This window comes from Mobula hypostoma, chromosome 4 (genome assembly GCF_963921235.1).
Source record: "Mobula hypostoma chromosome 4, sMobHyp1.1, whole genome shotgun sequence".
Lineage (NCBI taxonomy): Eukaryota > Metazoa > Chordata > Chondrichthyes > Myliobatiformes > Myliobatidae > Mobula > Mobula hypostoma.
The window spans coordinates 36,323,788-36,349,891 of NC_086100.1; the positions used below are offsets into that span (position 1 = coordinate 36,323,788).

General features: G+C 42.3%; 1 protein-coding gene across 6 annotated transcripts; it reads left to right on the top strand.

The window, feature by feature from the left end:
• The first annotated feature begins 9,546 nt into the window (after positions 1-9,546).
• Positions 9,547-24,942, top strand: LOC134345240 (S-phase kinase-associated protein 1-like). Of its 6 annotated transcripts, none has more exons than XM_063045586.1 (6): positions 9,547-9,666; positions 11,457-11,556; positions 12,654-12,727; positions 13,376-13,519; positions 20,963-21,103; positions 22,807-24,942. In XM_063045586.1, the coding sequence occupies exons 2-6, from the start codon at positions 11,460-11,462 to the stop codon at positions 22,840-22,842; spliced, it is 492 nt and encodes a 163-aa protein (XP_062901656.1). In that variant the 5' UTR covers positions 9,547-9,666; positions 11,457-11,459; the 3' UTR covers positions 22,843-24,942. The 6 variants fall into 6 exon arrangements, with proteins under 6 accessions (XP_062901656.1, XP_062901658.1, XP_062901654.1 ...); XM_063045588.1 differs by having other exon boundaries at positions 9,603-9,720; XM_063045584.1 differs by lacking the exon at positions 9,547-9,666 and adding an exon at positions 9,951-10,044.
• Positions 24,943-26,104: the final 1,162 nt, after the last annotated feature.

Genomic DNA, 26,104 nt, shown 5'->3' on the forward strand with positions numbered 1-26,104 from the left:
TCCTGATATTCTTCTCTTGCCCTCCTCCCATTCCCCTTTCTCGGTTCTCTTACTATTTCCCAAGCAGATCGGGATAACTGCTCAGCCAGGCTTTCCTTTGGTTTGACCACGCCAATGGGCAGTCCTCTGTTCTTCATGTCTGTAGTCGCCTCTTCCACTGTCTGATACATTTGCGTCCCATCTTCATAAAACACTCACAGTTTGGCAGGGTGCAGAGTTTGGAATCTAATCTTTCCTTGCTTTAATATTCGCTTTACTTCAGAGTATTCCTTACATTTCTGCAGGACCGCCAGGGGGTAATCTTGATTGAAGTATATTAATCTCCCGTTCAAAAAAACCCTCTTCTTACCCCAGGCCCTTCGTAGAATCTCTGCCTTGGTATTGTATCGAAGAAATCTAATTACTATTGAGCGTGGCTTATCTCCTCTGTCTCCAGTAGGCCTCGGGACGAGTACAGGATGCGCCCTCCCAATTTCAAGCTCCATAGTGGAGGGAATCTCTCGTGCGTCCCACAGCAACTTTCCTACAAACTCCATCATAGACAAACTCTCCGCTCCTTCGGGAACATTGTATATCCTGATATTTTTCCGTCGTGATCTTCCCTCCTGGTCAAGCAGTTTACTCTCCTGTTGATTTAATATTATCGTCTTACTTAGTATCCGTTCCATGTTTTGCACGCTATCTTCCACCTTCTCAATTCCAGTCTCTGCCACTGCTATTGTTTGACTGACATTGGCGAGCTCTGACTTGGTATCATTGAGTTGCTGTTTTATATCCTTTTGGAATCGAAGTATCCCTTCCAGAATTCTTATCATATTTGCCGCTTCGCCTGAACGAGGCCCATCATCAGCCCCGCTAGCACGCGTTCAGGTAGGATAACCACACATTGCACCTCTCTCGTCCATAGGCTCCACAGTGGTGCTTTTTTTATCTCCATTCTTTTTCCCCGTTCTTGCCCACCTTATCAATTCAGATATTTTCGAAAGATCTCATATTTGATGGATTAAAGGGGCAATATATGCATTTTTCCAGAGAAGTTATTGATTTAAGCTGCTATTCTGGACGATGACTTCACCGGAACCACTCTGTTTTTTTTCTTGGTGATTCTTGTGTTTTTTTATTTCTAGTTTGCTCTCGTCACCAACACTTTTTCAGTTTGTTCCTATCTTTTATTATCTCTTGAAGTTTATTTTTCAAAGCTTTCATCTCTGTCAAGTATCTTGCTCTTGTTTTCTTTCTTTCCCTTCCCCCTGCTATAGACTGCCTACTGCGAGCTGGTTCCTGTATAGTCTGATCCAATGGACTATCCGGGGGAGTTTCTGGGCGTTCTGGGCCCTTTCTCTTACGCTCTCTTGACTCTTGCTGTCTACGTTTCCACGCCTTTCTCTTATTCCTCTTTTCCCTTTCATTCAAATCACTGATAGTTTTTTTCTTCCCATCCTCTACTCTCCTCTTCCATCTTTGCTTTGTCTTTCTCAGGTATTCCTCCTTTTACTCTGGTTCACTATATATTTTCTCTCTCAGTTTTTTTGGTATTCCCTGTTTCTTCTCCTTCGCTCCTCCACTGATAGCTGCTGCCTAGCCATAACTTCCTAAAATACATAAAAGGAAGGTCAGAATTAAATGGAATTACTATGAAATTGTGCAAAATTACTATGAATTTAATTATGTTTAATTTGGTGAAATTTTATAAAAATGATTATGAAATGACGCAACTACATTCATTTATGGTTTTAGTCATTGCAGATACATATAGTAAGGAAATATTGTAGGCCTGTGTGTGGAAGCAATAAAGGGGAAATTTGTATATTATAAATAAAGAGGTTGATGTAACATTACAAGCCATATTACTATCTATTGTGATCATAAATTATATTCAAGCCTCCATTGAGAATGATTTGGATGTTTTGTCAACACCGTCAAACTATGTGTCACCACCATCAGACAAAAAACCTGACGGCATTGATGTCTGACGGTGGTGATGAAAACACACTTTTTTACATGACATGCATGAGTTGTAAACAGGAGCCAACTTGCTTTCCCTCTGTTGCTAGCTGCCTCTGGCCTCTACTTAAAATGCATAAATTTATGTCATAATTTAAAATAATTCTTTCTACACAAAAGAGACAGTGTTGACACGTCATGGCTGTGACAGTAGCAACATCAACAAATATGTAAAAATTATTGAAAAAAATATCAAACTTACAGGAGCTTGTTTGACCTTGTTGCATTTAGCAGATGTGGAGGGTGGAAAGGGGGTCCTCAGGAATATAGTTGAACATGTAGTTGCCTGATTTTATTGCTTTTTTATAAATATCTGACGGTGCTGACAAAACTTTGGGACACATTTTGAGCAACCACGAAATAAGAGTAAATATTGTTGAAAATTCACTGCTTTTAGTTTTAAAGAGGTTTTTCACTCTACTCTTTCATCTGGCATATATATTATACATTTTAAATGATTTTTTCACACTTTTTATCAAATTGAAATGATAATCTCTTGTCTGAGGACAACTGATTTTGTGGGTACTGGGCTATCATATAATCATATAATTTACAAAATTAAAAACAAACATATGAAAAAATGTTGCATTTGTGCAAAAGACCCTCAGATGATCAGCCTTGATTATTTTAAATAAGAAAATGTTATTCATTTTCAACGGAATTGGCACTTCTCTTAGTGGGACATGTTTTTGCCGAAGTCTCAAGAATCAGTGATTTCTTGTTGGTATAGTAGATAATTGTGTTCTAACTGCAGAGTAAGGGTGTAGGTAAAGATAGGGTACCTTGATATTTGATTGGTTTTGATTGTTTGCACCAGTCACTTAGAAAAGCATCCCAGTTTGTAGCACTAACCATGGTATATAGAAGTGGCAGTACATTTTACTTTGTTTCTGAAATTTGGTGACCTTCTCCTGTGTTATAACCATGCCAATAATTCTTCAACAAAAATGTCGGATCATCTGCAAATCAACCAGATCACGTATGGGAGATATACAAAGATATTCAAATCTCTCTCGGATCATATGATAAGATGAAATAAAACCTCAAGAGTAGCTTCTATATGTGGCATGATATTGGGGTACTAATAAGTAACTGTAAATGTGAATTTTTTTTAAATGTGAAAGGTATGTGGGATTCAACTTACATAAAGACTTGGTGTCAGACATGTACAGTCACCTGACAACATTTGAGAGAGTACTTAGAGAGAGGCTGTTTTAAAGAATTAAATGATTAAAGTCCAGTTGCAACCTCTGTTCCCACAAAGATTACTTTACAGTTATAGTACATTTACAATGCAGGAGATACCTCAGTGGGTTTGGCATTTGTCCTAATGCATTCTTCATTTGATTATTGTTCTGATTATAATGTACTTTTGGCATCCATTCTTCCACAATGCAAAAACCTGCGTGCAGAACACTTGAATCTATTTTAATCTCCCTAACAAGAAGAGGATATTTAATACAAAAGTAAACACAAGGAAAATACTTGAAGTAGACCTAGTGGAAAAGCAACACACACAACACGCTGGAGGAATTCAGCAGGTCGGGCAGCATCCGTGGGAACGAACAGTCGACATTTCAGGCCGAGACCCTTTGTCAGGACTGAAGAGGAAGGGGGCAGAGGCCCTATAAAGAAGGTGGGGGGAGGGTGGGAAGGAGAAGGCTGGTAGGTGCCAGGTGCAAAACCGATAAGGGGAAAGATAAAGGGGTGGGGGAGGGGAAGCAGGGAGGGGATAGGCAGGAAAAGTGAAGAAGGAACAGGGGAAAACACAATGGGTAGTAGAAGGAGGCGGAAACATAAGGGAGGTGATAGGCAGCTGGAGGAGGGGGCAGAGTGTAACTGGGATGGGGGAAGGAAGGGAGGGGGTGGGAATTACCAGAAGTTGGAGAATTCAATGTTCATGCCAAGGGGCAGGAGACTACCCAGACGGTATATGAGGTGTCATGCCAAGGGGCTGGAGACTACCCAGAGGGTATATGAGGTGTATGCCAAGGGGCTGGAAACATTGCTGCTAACATTGAATTCTCCAACTTCCAGTAATTCCCTCCCCTTCCCTTCCTTCCCCCATCCCAGTTTCACTCTGCCCCCTCCTCCAGCTGCCTATCACTTCCCTCATGGTTCCACCTCCTTCTACTACCCATTGTGCTTTCCCCTATTCTTTCTTCACCTTTCCTGCCTATCCCCTCCCTGCTTCCCCTCCCTCATCCCTTTATCTTTCCCCTTACTGGTTTTTCACCTGGCACCTACCAGCCTTCTCCTTCCCACCCTCCCCCACCTTCTTTATAGGACCCCTGCCCCTTCCCTCTACAGTCCTGACGAAGGGTCTTAGCCTGAAACATTGACTGTTCGTTTCCACAGATGCTGCCCGACCTGCTGAATACCTTCAGAGCATTGTGCGTGTTGCTTTGACCCCAGCATCTGCAGAGTATTTGTATTTACGAACCTGGTGGAAAGAGTTTTCTTTATTTTGGAGTTCAATTCAGAGTCAAGAAACAAATGACACTAACAATCAATTGTCGAAGATTTTGGAATTACAGTGTGCTTCTGACCAGTAAAGTAATCACATACTCGGATGTTTGACTGAACCCATCTACAGAAATATAATCTATATCCATGGAAACAAAAGAGAAGATATAAAAGGAAATGAATTAGTTGCAGGGATAGACAAGAAAAAAGTCATGAATTGCCTTTTCTTTCCCAATATGCATTGCCTTCTTCTTTCTCGATAGCCCATCAGGATCAAGACAAACTCGTTTTCAGTTCACTTTTGGGGTGTGGACAATGCCTTTCACACACAAACCCAGTTAATTGATTTGGAAGAATACTGTGCTGCATGTAATACAACTTCTCTCCCTCTTCCTTAGCTCCCTTCCTATCCACTAAGCCAATCCCATTCCCTTCCTTTCTTTTGTTAAAACTCTAATACCTTTTCCCCGAGTTCACCTTTAGTTCCCCTTCTCTTTCACTCACCTCCTTCGCTCCCACCTCCTTCTCTCTTCTGTTTCCTCACAATTCTGCTCTCTCCCCTCTCCCAACCTCAGCTGTTTCCCCTGCCCTGCCCTAACTATTTTAAACTGTTGGTTGCTTGCCCTCTCCTAAAGTGAAGCTGCTAATGCCAATCCTTCGTAATGACTGCCAACTGGTAGTGTAAATAGATAGGTGATCTATTTTAGGACGAAGAACGATCCCCTACATTTTCTGACATATTACTTAACTCCACATTCTTAGAAAGGTACTCTATGTTCCTATGTCTACAAATGACCCTTGTGATTTCTAAGTATAAGGGTCCCTAGCAAACTCAAGTGCTGGAATCACAGAGACTTCGGCAAGTCAAACAAAACAAAGATTTACTACAGAAATTAACCAGCAAAACCAACAAGAGCTCATGCAAACTCTGCAGAATGGTGAAGAACTGAAATCACTCACGATACTCAGAAGAACTCGGTCTGCGTTTCACCAGACAAGGATCCACAACAACCGAGCAAAGAGGAGCTGGAGTGCCTCCGCCCTGCAGCACACAGGAATTCAGGACCAATCAGGCAACGTAGGTGTCTGGATGAAGCAATAATCCCCAAAGTCAACAACTACAATGCAAGACAGTGCTAATTAAATTATCCCAAATTGAATAACCATATAACAATTACAGCATGGAAACAGGCCATCTCAGCCCTTCTAGTCCGTGCTGAACTTTTACCCTCACCTAGTCCCACCGACTTGCACTCAGCCCATAACACTCCATTCCTTTCCTGTCCATATAGCTATCCAATTTTACTTTAAACAACAACATCAAACCTGCCTCAACCACTTCTGCTGGAAGCTCGTTCCACACAGCCACCACTCTCTGAGTAAAGAAGTTCCCCCTCATGTTACCCCTAAACTTTTGCCCTTTAACTTTCAACTCATGTCCTCCCGTTTGAATCTCCCCTACTCTCAATGGAAAAAGCCTATCCACGTCAACTCTATCTATCCCCTTCATAATTTTAAAAACCTTTATCAAGTCCCCCCTCAACCTTCTACATTCCAAAGAATAAAGACCCAACTGTTCAACCTTTCTCTGTAACTTAGGTGATGAAACCCAGGTAACATTCTAGTAAATGTACTCTCTCTATTTTGTTGATATCTTTCCTATAATTCGGTGACACAATACTCCATATTTGGCCTTACCAATGCCTTGTACAATTTCAACATTACATCCCAACTCCTATACTCCATGCTCTGATTTATAAAGGCCAGCATACCAAAAGCTTTCTTCACCACGCTATCCACATGAGATTCCACCTTCAGGGAACTATGCACCATTATTCCTAGATCCCTCTGTTCTACTGCATTCTTCAATGCCCTACCATTTACCATGTATGTCCTATTTTGATTAGTCCTACCAAAATGCAGCATCTCACATTTATCAGCATTAAACTCCACCTGCCATCTTTTAGCCCACTCTTCAAACCAGCCTAAATCTCTCTGCAAGCTTTGAAAACCTACTTCATTATCCACAACTCCACCTATCTCAGTATCATCTGCATACTTACTAATCCAATTTACCACCCCATCATTCAGATCATTAATGTATATGACAAATAACATTGAACCCAGTACAGATCCCTGAGGCACACCACTAGTCACCAGCCTCCAATCTGACAAACAGTTATCCACCACCACTCTCTGGCATCTCCCATCCAGCCACTGCTGAATCCATTTTACTACTTCAATATTAATACCTAACGATTGAACCTTCCTAACCAAGCTTCCATGTGGGACCTTGTCAAAGGCCTTACTGAAGTCCATGTAGACAACACCCACCGCTTTACCCTTGTCAACTTTCCTAGTAACCTCTTCAAAAAATTCAATAAGATTTGTCAAACATGACCTTCCACGCACAAATCCACGTTGACTGTTCCTAATCAGACCCTGTCTATCCAGGTAAGTATATATACCATCCCTAAAAATGCTTTCCATCAATTTACCCACCACTGACGTCAAACTCACAGGCCGATAATTGCTAGGATTACTCTTAGAACCCTTTTTAAACAATGGAACAACATGAGCAATATGTCAATCCTCTGGCACCATCCCCATTTCTAATGACATTTGAAATATTTCTGTCAGAGCCCCTGCTATTTCCACACTAACATCCCTCAAGTTCCTAGGGAATATCCTGTCTGGACCCGGAGACTTATCCACTTTTATACTCCTTAAAAGCTCCAGTACTTCCTCTTCTTTAATCATCATAGTTTCCATAACTTCCCTACCTGTTTCCCTTATCTTATCCAATTCAATATCCTTCTCCATAGTGAATACCGAAGAAAAGAAATTGTTCAGAATCTCTCCCATCTCTTTTGGCTCCACACATAGCTGTCCACTCTGGTTCTCTAAGGGACTAATTTTATCCCTCACTATCTTTTTGCTATCAATATAATGGTAGAAACCCTTGGGATTTATTTTCACCTTACTTGCCAAAGCAACCTCATATCTTCGTTTAGTTTTTCTAATTTCTTTCTTAAGATTCTTTTTACCTGCAAGAATATTTGTCCCCCTCCAGTTCAGATGTAGACTGTCCCACCGGAACAGGTCCCACCTTCCCTGGAAAACTGCCCAATTATCTATAAATCTGAAACCCTCCCTCTTGCACCATGTCTTCAGCCACATGTTGATCTGCACTATCTTACAATTTCTAAACCCGCCTGCACAAAGCACTGGTAGCAATCCTGAGATTGCTATCCTGGAGGTCCTGTCCTTTAACTTGGCGCCCAACTCCCTAAACTCACCTTTCAGGACCTCCTCACTCTTCCTACCCACGTCATTGGTCCCTACATGGACCACGACATCCGGCTGCTCACCCTCCCTCTTGAGAATACTGAGAACTCGATCCGAGATAGCGCGGACCTTGGCACCAGGGAGCAACAGACCATTCGGGATTCTCGATCTCTTCCACAGAACCTCTTATCTGTCCCCCTAACTATCGAATCCCCTATCACTACTGCTCTCCTCTTTTCCCTCCTTCCCTTCTAAGCTGAGGGGCCCATCTTGGTGCCAGAGACACAACCACTGCAACTTGTACCTAGTAGGTCATCCCTATCAACAGTATCCAAAACAATGTACTAATTATTGGTGGGAACAGCCACAGGGGTGCTCTGCTCATTCCGTCTATTCCCCTTCCCTCTCCTGACAGTCACCCAGCTACCTGCCTCCTGACTCTTAGGGGTGACTATCTCCCTGTAACTCCTCTCTATTTCTGCCTCTGCCTCCCGAATGATCCGAAGTTCATCCAGCTCCAGTTCCCTAACTCGGTTTGTCAGGAGCTGCAGCTGGATGCACCTTGCGCAGGTGTAGTCATCAGGGACAATTGTGCTCGCCCTAACTTCCCACATACTGCAAACGGAGCACTCAACTGCCCTAACTGCTGCCTCCATTACCTACTCCTAAGGTAATTAGATTTATTAAAGGAACTTACCTGGCCTTACCACACTTGAAGTGAAGCTCTTCCTCAGCCTCTGCTCGCCGAAGCCTCAGGAGCCAAAGCCTTCCTACTCTGTCTCCCACCACTCCGTCGCCCGCTCTGTTAATCTGCTCTCTTTTAAATACTTGCGCTGCCTCATGGTCCGACTTACACACGGTGATAAATACTAAGAGAGTTTAACAATCCCCCGAAGCGAAATAAGACAGCTGCAAAACAAAGTAAAAAACCAGAGCGAGTCCAAAGACAAGTAATTGGATATAAAACGTAAATAATCCAAGGAACACTGTACACCCACAAGGTTACACTGAGCAAATACAATCCACATACTAACTAATTTGAGTCAGTGGACTGGGCCGTGTTCAAGCACTCATCTGTGGATCTGAATGACTACGCCAAGGTTGCAACAGACCATATTAAAACAATTGAGTGTATCCCCACAAGATTTTTCAGGGTTTTCCCCAATCAGAAGCCCTGGATGAACTATGAAATCTGAAATTAGCTGAGGGCTAGATCAGAGGCATTCCAGTCCGGAGACCAAGAATGCTACACGAGGTGCAGGTATGATCTCCAGATGGCAGATCGTGAACTCAACAGTCCATTTTATTGTACAAAACCTCTATTCAGTAGTTTTGTAACTGTGATAGAAGCTGTCATTGAGGCTGTGTTATGTGCTTTCAGGTTTTTGTATTTTTCCCTGATGGGAGAAGGGAGAATAAAAAAATCCTATGTACAAATTCATCAATAAAATCATTATCCAGCTGTTAACATGTTGCTACGTGTCAGATCTTCACAAGCCTAGTGTTGCAGTTGTTCCTACTTAATACTGGCTTATTTTCCAGACTCATCCACAAGTTGTAGTGTACTTGAGGGCATGGAATGGATTACAGAGAAGCCCAGCGTTTAACCACTGAGTAACACCCAGTTGGATGATTACTTTCCAGGACTGCAGAGCCCCAAACCAAGGTAACTGAGCCCTTCACCAGAGGCTGGGGGAGGGGGTGAGATGAATCATGGGTGTTGTAGGTACATCAGCTCAGATAAAACTACAATTCCCTAAAGTCAACGCGATCGGGCACGTGATGCGATATTGTCGCATCTTCCTCCTCCCTTGTCGGCAAAACGGTACCGCCTACGGAGGTGCTGGAAATCTGCCCGCGGCTATAACCTTTTCTGAGGAAAGCTTCACACCAGCCCTTCATCCATCGGTAACAACTGTCTGACGATTTATAAATAGGATCGATGTGCGCACCTGCGGTGTGGTAGGCAAACATTTTCCCCCCCCCGATTCCCTCCACCCTGGGTCTGTTCTCAGAAAACGTTCGGTTATAGTTGCATCGGAAAGCCTGAGATAAGGAATTCGCGCGGCCTGGTTTTAAATCAAACATTTTTTGACAAACAGGCATCGTAGCGGAGGCCTAGCTGGGGTCCGAGCGTTGCGCAGCGAGGGTTGTGACGTCACGGCGGCGGGTGCGTCTATAAATAGCGCGGCGCGGCGCGGCGCGGTGTGGGGGTCGGATAGATTAGTGGCGGGGTTGTGCGTGGCGGCTCCGGACGGTGAGGATACCGGTAACTTCCCGCGACAGGTGCATGCTCGCTTGTTACTCAGTCCGTGGAGGAAAGGGTTTCCTTCCCCCACCGTCCCCGTAGCCACGGCAGCGAGTGGGCTGGCGATGTTTACCTACCCTCGGACCGCCATCATGCACTCTCTGCCTCATCCGTCCGCGGGGGCTGCTTTCCAGTCGTTAAAGCTGTCGCTCCCTGATGCCTGTTGTTGTAGCTTCTGGCTCTGTCAGTGGTTGGGAGCTGCATACGAAATTCACCTAACGGCATCTGCACGCCCACCCCCCTTTACCTACTTACTTGTTTTCGTTATGTGGTTGGGGTGGATGGGAGCTACATTCTTTTTGATCTGTAGTTTACTCTGGGTAGTTTTTTTGTCTCCAGGCGTAGCTCATTGAGAGCTTAACTGATGAGGATTGGGGGAAAGCATTTTATTTGAAAATGTAGTGTAGGTTCAGAATCAGGTTTATCATCGCTAACGTTAGTCATGAAATTTGTTGCTTTGTGGCGGCAGTACATGAAAATTACTTTAAGCTACAATAAAAATATAACGTAAATAGGGCAAAAAGTGAGGTAGTGTTCATGTTCCGTTCAAAAATCTGAAGGGGGAGGGGAAGAAGCTGTTCCTAAAACGAGTGTGTGTCTCTTCGGGCTCAAGTACCTTTGTATTGATGGTAGCAGTGAGAAGAGGGCATGTCCTGAATGGTGAATATTGAAGATGTCCTTCATAGTGGGGAGGCTGGTGCCTGTAAGGGAGCTGACTGAGTTTACAATCCTTTCAGCTTTTCTGATGCTGTGCAGTCGCCCCTCCATATTAGATGGTGATGCAATCAGTCAAAATGCTCTCCCTGTCATCTGTAGAAATTTGCTAGAGTCCTTGGTGACATACCAATCTCCTAACTCGGAAGAACTATACCTGCTGAGGTGCTTTTTTTCTAATTACATCAGTATACAGTATTGGGCCCAGGATAGCCCTTCATAAATGTTGCCACCCAGGAATTTGAAGCTGATGTTATGGATGATCCATTTGTTGCAGGTGTAAAGGTGTGCATTTCTTCATTTCTGTCTGGATGCTTTTTATTTACTCTTTGCCTCCTTTGTAAACATCCATGTAAATCCTATCAGGTCATTTGAAGATGTAAGATTACATCTGGGAGTGGGGTAGAGATAAAATAAGTGCCTGAGAACCAGTGAGATTGGATCCTGAAGCTATGGCTTAATGATCTGAAGTCTTGACATTTGGTTGATCAGGGGTTTGAAGTGAAATGCTAATTGAAGCTTGGGATAGCAAATCTCTGAATAGAAAGCTGAATGGTAATGGATAATATGTCTGCTGCCAGGGTGATAAGAATATAGTGCTTGGAACTTTGTGTGGGCAATCTGAGATCATGATGTAAAGTTTCAGTTGTTACTACTTTCCTTCTCTTTCCTTTAGAGAATGCCAGCCATTAAGCTGCAGAGTTCAGATGGAGAGATATTCGAGGTTGATGTAGAAATAGCAAAACAATCCATCACTATAAAGACTATGTTGGAAGGTATGTCTAAACAAGAGCTCTGAGATAACTGGTATCTTAAAATCCTCTGCAGACAGTTAATGTATTGTCATGGCAAAATTTGGTTGAAGTCTTGGCTGTTTAAACATTGCTCCTTTCATGCAGTACATATTGAGAGGTGATTGCAAAATTCACCTTTTTTCTCATTTTAATCTGGGATTTGAATCAATGTTTGTCCTTTCATTAATGGAAACATTCAGGGCTGTGATTGAACTTTGGAATAACAGATTCTTCTAGAGAACTTCCCAATGACTTTAAGATGCATATGAGTCAGCAAATCTCACACAGCCTAGTTTTATGTCTGACGTCAATCCACTCTCCCTCTTTGGGTGCTTTTCCCACACATGCCCCCCTCGTCAGATCTATAGTAACTAGTTTTCCTGGACTTTGTTCATAAACAGAGTACCAGAAAGTGTTATTTCCTAATTTAGTTTATTTTCTGGTTTAATCTGCAAACAACCAGTGTTTTAATAATAATTCTGATTTTAAACATTTATACCTAAAAGCACAGGTTTCACTGGTTGAATTCATTTCTGTTTGCACTATTTGTGTTGCCCAATGTTAAATTTTCTGCATAGTTGACAGAATGTACTTGCTGCTGCTCTGAAACAATGGTGAATGCAGCAGGGGATAAACTGGCTGCAATGCCAATGCGGGATACTATTGATAGACGTGGCAGTGATCCAGTGATGCTAACGTGACTCTGCAGTAAATCAGCTGGCAGCAACTTGACTGTAATAGGCATCTTTGTTTTTTTTAAATAGTAGGGAGTGGTTACTATCATAAAACTAACTTTTTTTGAACTCTTGAGAGAATTGATAGAAAATCTAACCTGAAGAAAGATTATTTTAATATGGACAATTCACAAGTTGTAAAAATCTGGAAAGGCATAAGAGTGGACGCTGATATTAGACAGTAGGTCTAATAGCATCAGAGCCATTCTAGTGAAAGACCTGTTGCCTGAATCACAAATCTCCTCATTCTGGTGGTAATGATTTTTTTCTTTCATTATGAAATTCTGCCTGGTTAGAACTACATTACTGTAGTGAGTTTAATGTTTGCTTTACTCCAAATCCCAGATCTGGGAATGGATGATGAAGGTGATGATGATCCAGTTCCTCTACCAAATGTGAATGCTGCAATTCTGAAAAAGGTAAGATGCCAAAATATATTCAGTGGTTATCTGTCATGGGGGCAATGACTCTGTTGTAGAGTTCCTGCTTTACTTCATCAAACCACTCAAAATCAAATAGGTTTGTGTCAGTCTCAGCTCGATTGTGCATTCAAACCCCACTCCAGAGATTTTACTGCCCAATTTAGGCTGTTTCTTCAGACTGTAATTTTGTGAGCTTGCTGCACTGTTGGAAATGCGCGACAGGTAAACAGAAAGCCCGGGGCACTCTTCTCCCCCAAAGGAGTTGTTATTCCTTTTACCTATTTTAAATGGCGCCTACATCGGTGATGTCTATTATATCAGTGTATCCGGTACCTAGCTGTGTGCAATAGGTTTCCTTCATTAGAAAAGTGACTAAATTTTAAAAAGTAATTAACTATAATGACTTTCTAAGATGGTGAAAATTACTGAAAAAATGCAAAATATTCTTTTGTAAATCTTGGTTTTTTTTTGTAGTGAATTTTGAATGGTTAAAACAGGTTTTAAAAATTGTCCTTATTTTCTAGGGCTCTTGAATAAACAGTTATCTTGTTGGCTACTCTGTTCTGTGGGCTATGTTCCGCAGTGTTGACCTGTGGTGCACGTGCCCTGATAAACATGCAAATGACTAGTTGTTTATACACCCAGGTGATCCAGTGGTGCACACATCACCGGGATGATCCTCCACCACCAGAAGATGATGAAAACAAAGAGAAGAGAACTGATGACATACCTGTGTGGGATCAAGAGTTTCTGAAAGTTGACCAGGGTACTCTCTTTGAATTAATTCTGGTTAGTATATATTACATCTTTGTGGTTTTAAACAACTGCTGAAAACTTTGCTGTGTGACTGTAATGTGTGATAACTGAATGTCCAATGGTTTTGCTCTTGGTGTTTGATATGATGCTTTATATGTAGGCCTCTCAGTAATTTGGACATGGTGCTGTTTCCATGCACCTATGGCCACCATTGCAGCAGGATGTTGTTAATGGCAAGATAGTACATAGCGTCTTGCATTTCATGCAGTCACACCAAAGGAAGTGAATGGTGGGTGTGGTGCTAGTCTTTGTTTTTGGGTGGTATTAAATTGTTTGCAAGTCACTAGAATTGCCCTTGAACATTATTTCATCACAGTCCTATTTCTTTTGGTCACAGCCTATGTGTGGCTAGTTCACTGAAGTTTTGACCGCAAACCAAATGGGTCAAATGGCTTTTGAGTAGTGTTGTAATCAACTCTTTTCTATTTAAATTGCTCTTAAAACTGGGGTAGTTTTCCTTGTCCCGTCATAGCTGATCGTTTGTAAATGTGGCGATTTGTATTTTCTGCAGTTGCCTGCTGATAGAACAGTTTTGTTAGATGCGTATTTGAGCAATTTGATTTTTCACATTGAATGTGATCAGATACTGAGTAGGTTGGAAACAATGTTTAGAAGTGTTGTTTTATAGGAACTACTACTATTACTATGTCGACTCAGGCACGGGGGCCGGCATCGGGCACGATGATTGGACTCTCCACTTCTCCCTCTCCCTCATCAGTGTATTCAGTTCATCTACATTAGCCGCGCCGCTGTCTTCTAGGAGTGTGTTGACCATAGTCTTGGGAGCGCGCCCAGGGTTCATCCTCCCGTGCTTGGGCTCCCATATGACTAGGCTGGCAGGTAGCTCGGGGTGGCGTAGACAGTGCCCTGCTAGTTGCAGTCTTCTCGCCTCGATTTTAGTGGTGAGCATCAGTAGGTCGTCATAGAGCTCGACGTTGGTCATGTGCTGTTGCCAATTCACGTCAAGAGCCATCCAGAGCATTCGTGTACAGCAACCATCTAGAGACTTCCGCATAGTCTTGGTGAGTGTCCACGTCTCGCATCCGTACGTGAGAATGGACTCTATGACTGCTATGAAGATCCTCTTTTTAAGCCTTCTGGTCAAGTTTGACATTCAGATTTCCTTCATGTCATTCATAGCCCTCCACTCCAGCGCCTTCCATATCTTTACGTCCTTCTCTGAACTAATCGTTATTAATCCGAGGTACTTGAAGTCAAAGACTTTCTTAATGGTATCATTCTTTATGGTCTTGAGAGTACCTTGTCGCAGTTAAACGTCATGACTCTGTCTTTTTAGTGTTTAGCTGAAGTCCAACTTTATTGCACTCAATTTCCACTTTTGTCAGTAGCTGCTGTGCTTCCTCCATCTGGTCGGAGAGCAGGACTATGTCATCTGCAAAATCGAGATCTGTGAGTGTAACTGGTCTGACCCTTTTGGTTCATTCTGGTTTTATGGTAAAACTAAGCTTGTCATGATCTTTGGTAGCTTGACATAGAGCGTAATCAACGAGGATTATAAAGGTGTAGGGTGCCAGAGTGTCTCCTTGCAGCACACCAGCTAGGAGCTTGAACACTGCTGTTTCTCTGTCTGGTGATACAACTTTCACCATGGTTTTGCTATAGCTGGACTCTATTGCTCTCAGTAGATGGTCTGACACTCCGTAAGCTTTCAGGATCTTCAGCATTTTACCTCGGTGAATGGAGTCAAAAGCTTTGCGAAAATCGATGTAAGTAAGCACGGCTGGTAGGTTGTTCTTCTTGACTTCCTTGATGATTCTACGAAGAGCAAGTATTTGCATTACTGTTATGCGCTTCTGCCGAAAACCATTCTGATTGAATCTTAGCTTAGGGTCAATGGCAGTGCGAATCCTGTTCAAGATCATCTGATTGTATAACTTTGCTGAGATGCAGGGCAAGCTGATACCATGGTAGTTACCTGTCTTCGTGAGGGATCCAGACCTGGGGACTGGGATAATGTTTGAGAGTGACTACTGTTCTGGTTTGTCGCCTTTCATCAGTGCCGTATTGCATATGTCCAGTAAGATGTCGTCCAGGTCACAGTTCTTCAGGACATCTGGTGGTGTCCCATCTGGTCGACATCAATGATGGCCCATTCGCCATTGAGGAACTGAAGAAGGCCAAATATGCACTCAAACAGGGCAGGAGCGCTGGACCAGATTTTATAGGAAGTTGGATATTATTTGTGGAATAAATGGCTACTGTTATATAACTGGTTGGAGACATCACGTGCACCAGATTTGTAAAGCAGCCACTTGCTCCTATTATTAATCTAAGTTGGTATATTAGTCCTCTGTAGGATGTGACAGTTGCTTTGGTTGCCCCTGCCTGGTGCCATTTTGGAGGACAGCTAAGAGTTGCGTCTGGACCCAACCAGATAAAAATGGCAGATTCCAAAGGTCGTTAATTAGATTTTAAGGAGAGATCTGTCGGTTTTATTTTCCATTCTTGGCCAGCATTATTTCTAGTCCTTATTCTCCTTCAGAGGGTAGTAGTGAACTGCTATGTTGTACCCCATAGTCTTTCAGATGAGGGTACTCCCACAGTATAAGAGGGAGTTGCAGGATTTTCGTCCACCGATGAAGGAATTGAAATTTCCAAAGTGGTTTGATGAGACTTGGGCAACTTGCATGTGGTGTGGTCATACCTGAAACCCTTGTTCTAGCTTGCTAAGTTGTAGATTTGGGACACTATTCCTTGCACCAGTGCCTGAAATGTTTGTGGTGGTTGTCGGATCAGTCTACCAGACATTGTTTTCGTGCTACTTGAGTATTTTAGAGCTGCACTTCATCCACGCAAATATTGACCATTCTGTCAGTTATTCCTTGTAGGTGATGGAAAGGCATTGGTGTCAGGAGGTACAGTTGCAAGAAAGAGTTTGTGAACCCTTTACAATTACCTAGTTTTAGAAACATAGAAAACCTGCAGCAGAATACAGGCCCTTCGGCCCACAAAGCTGTGCCAAACATGTACTTGCTTTAGAAGTTACCTAGGGTTACACATAGCCCTCTATTTTTCTAAGCTCCACGTACCTATCCAGGAGTCTCTTAAAAGACCCTATTATATCAGCCTCCACCACCATCGCTGGCAGCCCATTCCACGCACTCACCACTCTCTGCGTTTTTTTTTTAAACTTACCCCTGACTTCTCTGTACCTACTTCCAAGCACCTTAAAACTGTGTCCTCTCGTGTTAGTCGTTTCAGCCCTGGGAAAAAGCCTCTGACTATCCACACGATCAGTGCCTCTCATCATCTTATACACCTCTATCAGGTCACCTCTCATCCTCTGTCGCACCAAGGAGAAAAGGCCAAGTTCATTCAACCTATTCTCATGAGACATGCTCGCCAATCCAGACAACATCCTTGTAAATCTCCTCTGCACCCTTTCTATAGTTTCCACATACTTCCTGTAGTGAGGCGACCAGAACTGAGCACAGTGCTCCAAGTGGGGTCTGACCAGGGTCCTATATAGTTGCAACATTACCTCTTGGCTCTTGAACTCAATCCCATGGTTGATGAAGGCCAATACACTGTATGCCATCTTAACCACACAGTCAACCTGCGCAGCAGCTCTGAGTGTCCTCGGACTCGGACCCCAAGATCCCTCTGATCCTCCACACTGCCAAGAGTCTTACCATTAATACTATATTTTGCCATCATATTTGACCTACCAAAATGAACCACCTCACACTTATCTGGGTGGAACTCCATTTGCCACTTCTTAGCCGAGTTTTGCACCCTATCGATGTCCCGCTGTAACCTCTGACAGCCCTCCACACTATCCATAACACCTCCAACCTTTGTGTCATCAGCAAATTTACTAACCCATCCCTCCACTTCTTCATCCAGGTCATTTATAAAAATCACAAAGAGTAGGGATCCCAGAACAGATCCCTGAGGCATACCACTGGTCACCGGCCTCCATGTAGAATATGACCAGTCTACAATCACTCTTTGCCTTCTGTGGGCAAGCCAGTTCTGGATCCACAAAGCAAGGTCCCCTTGGATCCCATGCCGCCTTACTTTCTCAATAAACCTTGCATGGGGTACCTTATCAAATGCCTTGCTGAAATCCATATACACTACATCTACTGCTCTACCTTCATCAATGTGTTTAGTCACATCCTCAAAAATTTAAATCAGCCTTTTAAGGCACGACCTGCCTTTGACAAAGCCATTCTGACTATTCCTAATCATATTATGCCTCTCCAAATGTTCATAAATCCTGCCTCTCAGGATCTTCTCTATCAGCTTACCAACCACTGAAGTAAGACTCACTGGTCTATAATTTCCTGGGCTATCTCTACTCCCTTTCTTGAATAAGGGAACAACATCTGCAACCCTCCAATCCTCCGGAACCTCTCCGTCCCCATTGATGATGCAAAGATCATTGCCAGAGGCTCAGCGACCTCCTCCCTCTTTTCCCACAGTAGCCTGGGGTACATCTCATCCCATCCTGGTGACTTATCCAACTTGATGCTTTACAAAAGCTCCAGACATTCTCTTTCTTGATGTCTATATGCTCAAGTTTTACAGTTCACTGTAGGTCATCCCTACAATCACCAAGATCCTTTCCTGAAGTGAATACTGAAGCAAAGTATTCATTAAGTACCTCCGCTACCATCTCCCGTTCCGTACGGTTTTCCACTGTCACACTTGATTGATCCTATTCTCTCACGTCTTATCCTCTTGCTCTTCCCATACTTGTAGAATGCCTTGGGGTTTTCCTTATTCCTGCTCACCAAGGCCTTCTCATGGCCCCTTCTGGCTCTCCTAATTTCGTTCTTAAGCTCCTTCCTGCTAGCCTTATAATTTTCTAGATCTCTATCATTACCTAGTTTTTTCGAACTTTTCGTAAGCGTTTCTTGACTAGATTTTCAACAGCCTTTGTACGCCATAGTCCCTGTACCCTACCATCCTTTCCCTGCCTCATTGGAACGTACCTGTGCAGAACGCCACGTAAATATCCCCTGAACATTTGCTGCATTTCTGGTGTACATTTCCCTGAGAACATCTGTTCCCAATTTGTGCTTCCAAGTTTCTACCTGATGCTTCATACTTCCTCTTACTCCAATTAAATACTTTCCTAACTTGTCTGCTCCTATCCCTCTCCAACACTGTAGTAAAGGAGAGGGAATTGTGATCATTATCTCCAAAATGCTCTCCCACTGAGAGACCTGATACCTGACCAGGTTCATTTCCCAATACCATATCAAGTACAGCCTCTCCTTTTGTAGGCTTATCTACATACTGTGTCAGGAAACCTCCACCCCATCTAAATCCCTTGCTCTTGGGAGATGCCAAACAATATTGGGGAAATTAAAATCCCCCATCATGACAACCCTGTTATTACTGCACCATTCCAGAATCTGTCTCCCTATCTGCTCCTCGATGTCCCTGGTACTATTGGGTGATCTATTTTTTTTTAAAAAAACACCCGGTAGAATTATTGACCCCTTCCTGTTTCTAACTTCTACCCACAAAGACTCAGTAGACAATCCCTCATAAAATGTAGTCTGATCTTCATCTCAGTCACATTAATAGACAAACACTATTCTGTCTAAACTAATAACACACAAACAATTGTACTTTCATGTCTCTGTTGAACATATTGTTTAATCATTCACAATCCAGGCTGGAGAAAGAGTGTTAACCCTTGTATTTAATAACTGGTAGAACCTCCACCAAACATTTCCTGTAGCTGCTGATCAGACTTGCACAGTAGTGAGGAGGAATTTTAGACCATTCCTCCATACAAAACAGTTTCAGTTCATCAATATTTCTGGGATACCTTGCACGAATAGCCCTCATCAGGTCATGCCACCGCATCTCAATTGGGTTAAGGTCTGAACATTGACTTTGCCATTCCTAAACATGAATTTTCTTTTTAAATGATTCTTTTGTTGATTTACTCTTGTCTTTCAGATCATTGTCTTGTTGTGTCATCCAGCTTCTAACAAGCTTTAGGTGATGGACCGTTACCCTGACATTCTTCTGTAAAATGTCTTGATACAATTTTGAATTATTTGTTCCCTCAACGATTGCTAGCTGTCCAGGCCCTGAGGCACAAAGCAGCCTAAACCATGATGCTCCTTCCACCATGTTTCACAGTTGGGTTGAAGTTTTGGTGTTAGTGTGCAGTGCCCTTTTATCTCCAAACATAGCAGTGTGCATTTCTGCCAGAAAGTTGGACTTTTGTCTCATTTATCCACAGAACATCATCCCAGAAGTGTTGTGGAGGTGTGGTGGTCTTTTGCAAACTTGAGATGCGCAGCAATGTTGTTTGTTTGGTTTTTTTTTGGAGAGTAGTGGTTTCCTCTCTGGTGTCCTTCCAGGAACACCATTCTTGTTCAGTGTTTTTCTTGTATTGGACACATGAAGAGACTTGAAGTTCTAGAGATTTCTGCAGGTCTTTTGCTGTTATCCTTGGGTTCTTTTTCACCTCCTTCAGCATTGCATGTTGGCATTATCTTTGCAGGATGCCCACTCCTAGGGAGAGTAGCAACAGTACTGAGTTTTCTCCATTTGTAGATAATTTCTCGGACTGTGGATTGATGAACACTTTAGGGTTTTAGAAATGCTTTTGTAGTCTTTCCAGCTTCATGCATCTCTACAATTCTTCTAAGGTCCTCTGAAAGTTGTTTTGATTGAGGCACAAGTAGATCTTTCTTGAGAAGAGCAGGCTCTCAGTAACCTGACTGTCTTTTTTTTTAATATAGGGCAGGACACCTCTACAACCCACGCCTCCACACTTATCTCACTGATTGGAGGACTGACTTCAAATAGCTTTTGAGAAGGCATTCCCCTAGAGGCTCACGTACTTTTTTGAACCTAGACTCTGTTTAAATGTGTACTCAGTATTGACAAGAAGTGTAATTGTTGGTGTGTTATTGGTTTAGGCAGGTTGTGTTTGTCTATTATTGTATCTTAGATGAAGATCAGACCACGTTTTATGAGTAATGCAGAAAACCAGTTAATTGCAAAGGGTCTCAAACTTTTTCTTGCAACTGTATGCTATTTGTCTCAGCTCTTCTTTAAGTGCCATTGAGTTTCTAATGAATCGTGACCACCTAGACGTTAATGGTCAGGGACGTGGCCTTGCTAATGACATTAAACCTCAAAATTTGGGTGTTAGACCTTCTTGTCTATACCTGCATGCTGCCTGGATTTTGCTTGCAGCTGCAGTCTGCTTCACTTTTTTAGGAGTTGGGTATTTTTTTTTAGGAATTAAATATGTGAATTCAACAGTTTGTCATCTTTTCTGAATTTAGTCCAGTGAAACAATCACTGCTGTGCCCTGCAAATCTGGGGAATGACCCTTCATGAAGTGCATGGCTAGAATTTTTTTTGTTCCACTGTGGAAAAACTTGTTTTAAACAACATTTTTTGTTTCAATAGGCAGCAAACTACCTTGATATCAAGGGACTACTAGATGTAACTTGCAAAACTGTGGCCAACATGATAAAAGGAAAAACACCTGAAGAGATTCGCAAAACTTTCAATATCAAGAATGATTTTACCGAGGAAGAAGAAGCACAGGTATTGTCAGCTCAGCTTGAAGGATTGTTCTTGAATTATTTTTTTGTCGTGGCTGGTTTAGGGTGGCTTGAAGGAAGTATCCCTTTCTCTTCCTCTCTAAGCATTGTCTGAAACGCATACTAGGGGCTATGCGGCTATACTGAGCAACTCCTGGCTGTGGTTTGAACCCAGGCTGGACAAGTCCAAAGCAACATAAAGTTGTGAGTTAGACAGCACAGAAACATGCTGATGACTCAATACTTCCCTAACTACCAAGTTGCCTCCCTGAGCTAGTCCCATCTCCTCATGTTTAGCTCATATCAAAGTAACTATTTAAATATTGTAGTTGTACTCCTTTTACCACTTTCTCTGGCAGCTTGTTACCTACTACCCTCTGGGCTCCTCACTTCCTTAAACCTGTGCCTTCAGTTACAGACTTCCCTATCTGTTGGGGTGGTGGTGTGGGGAAGAATAATTATTCATGCTACATATGCCCCTCATAACTTTGTATTCCTCCAAGGTTGCCCCTCATCTTTGTGATCCAGGGGCAACGGCCCCAGCCTATCCTGTATCTCCTTGTAATTCAAGTGTCCCAGTTCTACTGGTAGAGTGGAGTCCATGGAGCAAAGCTGATTAAATAACTTATTTCAAGCCGCTGATGGGGTGGTTTTCTCTGTGCTGGAGTGTTAGAAAGCATATGAGACTTGGTGTAACTAGCTCCTACAACTTATTTAGATATTCTGGGGCAACTTTTATTTGTAGGTATTTTTGACATTGTGTAGAGGGAGGTGTTCATCTTATGGCTGCACTGCATTTATTTCAATTAACTAGCAATTAATATTTGCCATTTTGTAGACCTTTGAGTTTCTACTAAGTTACTACTGTATGTACACTTGTCTTTAAAGATGCTCACTAACATCCAAAATTATAATAAACAGATGAAGCAAATCAGAATCAGATTATCATTTAATAGTATGTGAATTTTTTATATCAGCTGTACATAATTACTAATAAATTCCAAAAATAATATAAAAAAACAGACATGGACCATTCAGAAATCTGAATGTAAAGGGTTAGAAGCTATTTCCAAAGTATTGAATGAGTCTTTGTTCTACTCTAGCTCCTCCCTAACAAGAGCAAATGTCCTGGGTGATAAGAGTCCTTGATGCTGTCTTTTCGAGGCACTGCCTCTTTTTGTAAACACAAGATTCTGCAGGTGCTGGAAATGCAGAGTATCCCACATAATGCTGGAGAAACTCAGCAGGTCAGCATCCCATAGAAAGCAACAAACAAGTCAATGTTTCATCAGAGCCTGCCTCTTGCTATCATTGATGGTGGGGAGGGTTGTGCCTATGAAGGAACTGACTGAGCTTATAAGCCTCTGCAGCCTGTTGTGATCCTGTGTGTTAGAGCTTCTCTACCATGGTATGGAGAAAAGTATGGGAGACGGCCTTGGAAGGTGGCATGGTTAGCATAACATTTTACAGCGCCAATGGCCGGGTTTCAATTCCTGCTCCTGTCTGTAAGGAGTTTGTATGTTCTCTGTGTGACCACATTAATAAGTTGTGGGTATGTTATTTTGGTACCAGAAGCCTGATGACATTAGCTGCCCTCGGCTCATCCTTGGACTGTGGTAATGTAAATGACACATTTCTCTCTATGTACATGTTCTTCAAAAGTGATGGAAGGATGAAGGATGTCCTAATTGTACTTCTCTTTTTCAGGTACGGAAGGAGAACCAGTGGTGTGAAGAGAAGTGACCCGTAGTAGGAATCGTGCAACTCAGTGAAAAAGCTTTGTTTGCACCATGTATTATATCATTAGCAGCCTGTGATTCCTTTAAATATAGTGATGAGATAACCTTGCGTAATATTTGTAACTAGTGATAATTTGAGCTTGCAGTGTGCTCCATGAAACCTATTAGCGAGTAGCACAGTGACTATTTATTACTCCGCTCTGACCTCATTGATCAGTGGAATGTAAGTTGTATAAAACTGGCAGCATGACAGCAATTACTATGTTAATTTGTATTTAAAATTTACTCTTTCAATGACTTTTTTCACGCTACCTTTTACAAAAAATACCCAAATGATTTTTGAATCAATTTATGGTTGCTGGTTATGAACTTTTGCCCATGTTTATCACAGCGCATGAAGTGCATCCTCAGGATTCATGTCACACCAGTGAACTCTTGATGTATTCCATTTGTATCAAAGATGATTTAGGTTCCATTCTTTTCCACACTTATACATAACCCACAGTTGGCAGAGAAATGGAGAGGTGTGGTAGAACTGGTTTAAAAATCAGTGTTGAAAGAATTAATGGAATGTAAAGTTCTTACTGTGATCTGTGAGCATTTTTGGCCAACAAAACTCCAGAAATTAGGGAAATTTTACTGCTTCACTCTCTGAATTTCTGAATATTAGTGTTGAACTGGCTTGTTCTTCTTGTGCTATGGAGTAAAGTTGCTTTGTTTCTTTTGTTTTCAAGAAGAAACCTCATGAAGTAATGTAGTTTATGTTTAAAAGGAGAGGAGTGCTTAAAATGTCTTGTTGCCCAAATGACTCTGGTATTGCTCTTTTCTCCCAGGAAAATGCTTTTGTGATTATGGGAGTAACAGCTATGAATTTCCAGAATATTTTTTCAGGGGGAGGTGTCCCAGCAAACAAAGACAATGGTCATACTAGATTTATTGATGTAATCAATCCAGGTTCATCTGTTGATACAGTAATATCTTGAGGAATGTTCACATTACTTTTGCACGTGCTGTACATAAATATTGAGCACATGTATATAGATAGAGTGCCTAAGACTTGCACAGTACTGTATTTGTCAACATGGAGCAGAGATCAAATTTGTAAATCTGATGGGACCAAAGGATGTTGGGAATAGCAAATGTGGAGTGCCACAGGAGGGATGTAGCAGAGGAGTGCCAGGGGTGAAGGGTGGTGTGAATGCAGACCTACCCAGCCCTGAGATACAGACTAGGTCATTTGATTCCAAACAATTGGTTTATTGATCATTGCAGAATGCCTCTCTGCTGCTTCCTGCTCCCTCCACTCATCCTTCCCCTTCCCCTTTTCCCAGCCATGATTCTCCTCTCTCTGCCCTCTTTCCACTCTCAGACCACAATAGAGACCCATATCAGAATAGGGTTTATTATCACTCACATTTGTCATGAAATTTGTTTATTTTTGCGGCAGCAGTATAGTGCAATTCATAAAATTCTGCAATACTGTGCAAAAATCTTGGGAACCGTAGCTATATATGCCTAAAATTTTGCACAGTTCTGTCTAGCTAAAGAATGCCAAACTAGCATTGTTCAATTCTTTTATTGCAAAGAATGGAAGAATTACAATTCTGAATGCAATTCAGAATCAGTATGTGACCAATGAAGAATAAATATCATATCAACTAAACCTGAAGCCTTCAGAAACGTAAGATTTTTAAAAAGGTAATGGTGTGGAGTTGGGGTCCCTTTGAGGTGATGTGTCTGATATACAGATTTTACATTGCAAACTTAAAATAATCGAAGTGCTAGATTGGAACACTCCTTCAAATGCAATCACTTTTTTGGTCATTATTTAAGGGTGTTCTTTCAGTTTTCAGATTTGATAATCATCAATTTATCTTTAACTGTTAGCAGTTGTAGGCCTAAATGCAATGTGGGTCTTTATTAAGTATCTCTTGCTTGAAGCAGAGTTTGGTTTGTGTTATCAACTTGAATTGACAAATTAGTGGCTAATTTTCTAGCTGTCTTGTGTTGAAGCAATGCTATTGCTGGTGGCCACCATTGTGTAAATATTGACCGTATGAATGCTTAAGATTCTTGCACCTTTTCATTAAAGTTAATTCCACAATACTAGATGCATTGACTGGTTGAGATTTTTGTGTAACATGCCTTGCATACATTGATTACCTCATTATTTCCATGGAAATAATCCCTGAAATTGGGGCTAAAGAATACACTACTAACTACTAATAGTTAATGCAGAGTAATGGTACAATGTTATAAAAGCCGGAAAACACTATTGTGGTTAAGGTAGTGCAAAAGGCACTTGAACTTGGAGGTCCATGAGCGAGTCCTCATCAGGGATCAGGGGTGGAGAGGGTCAGCAACTTCAGTGTCCTCACTTCAGAGGATCTGCCCTGGGCCCAACACGCAAATGCAATTATGAAGAAAGTATGGCAGTGCCTCTACTTTGAAGTTTATGAAGATTCAGCATGAATCTAAAAGCTGACAAGCCTCAATAGATAGGTGGTGGAAAGTATACTGACTGGCTGCATCGCAGCCTGGTATGGAAACATCAATGCCCTTGAATGGACAATCTTACAAATAGTGGTACAAAAAAGCCCAGTCCATAATGGGAAAGCCCTCCCCACCATTGAGTACATCTATTTGGAGTGCTGTTTTAGGAAGGCAGTATCCATCATTGTAGACAACAGGAATTCTGCAGATGCTGGAAATTCAAGCAACACACATCAAAGTTGCTGGTGAACGCAGCAGGCCAGGCAGCATCTCTAGGAAGAGGTACAGTCAATGTTTCAGGCCGAGACCCTTCGTCAGGCCTAACTGAAGGAAGAGTGAGTAAGAGATTTGAAAGTTGGAGGGGGAGGGATGGAGCCAGGAGCTGGACAGTTGATTGGCAAAAGGGATACGAGAGGATCATGGGACAGGAGGTCCGGGAAGAAAGACAAGGGTGGGGGGGAACCCGGAGGATGGGCAAGAGGTATATTCAGAGGGAGAAAAAGGAGAGTGAGAGAAAGAATGTGTGTATAAAAATAAGTAACAGATGGGGTACGAGGGGGAGGTGGGGCATTAGCGGAAGTTAGAGGAGTCGATGTTCATGCCATCAGGTTGGGGGCTACCCAGACGGAATATAAGGTGTTGTTCCTCCAACCTGAGTGTGGCTTCATCTTTACAGTAGAGGAGGCCGTGGATAGACATGTCAGAATGGGAATGGGATGTGGAATTAAAATGCGTGGCCACTGGGAGATCCTGCTTTCTCTGGCGGACAGAGC

Coding starts and splice junctions, on each gene's coding strand:
- LOC134345240 (XM_063045583.1), top strand. CDS start 11,036: ATGGATGATCCATTTGTTGCAGGTGTAAAG. Junction 11,557..12,653: donor TATAAAGACTATGTTGGAAG/GTATGTCTAAAC, acceptor TCCAAATCCCAG/ATCTGGGAATGGATGATGAA. Junction 21,104..22,806: donor CCGAGGAAGAAGAAGCACAG/GTATTGTCAGCT, acceptor TCTCTTTTTCAG/GTACGGAAGGAGAACCAGTG.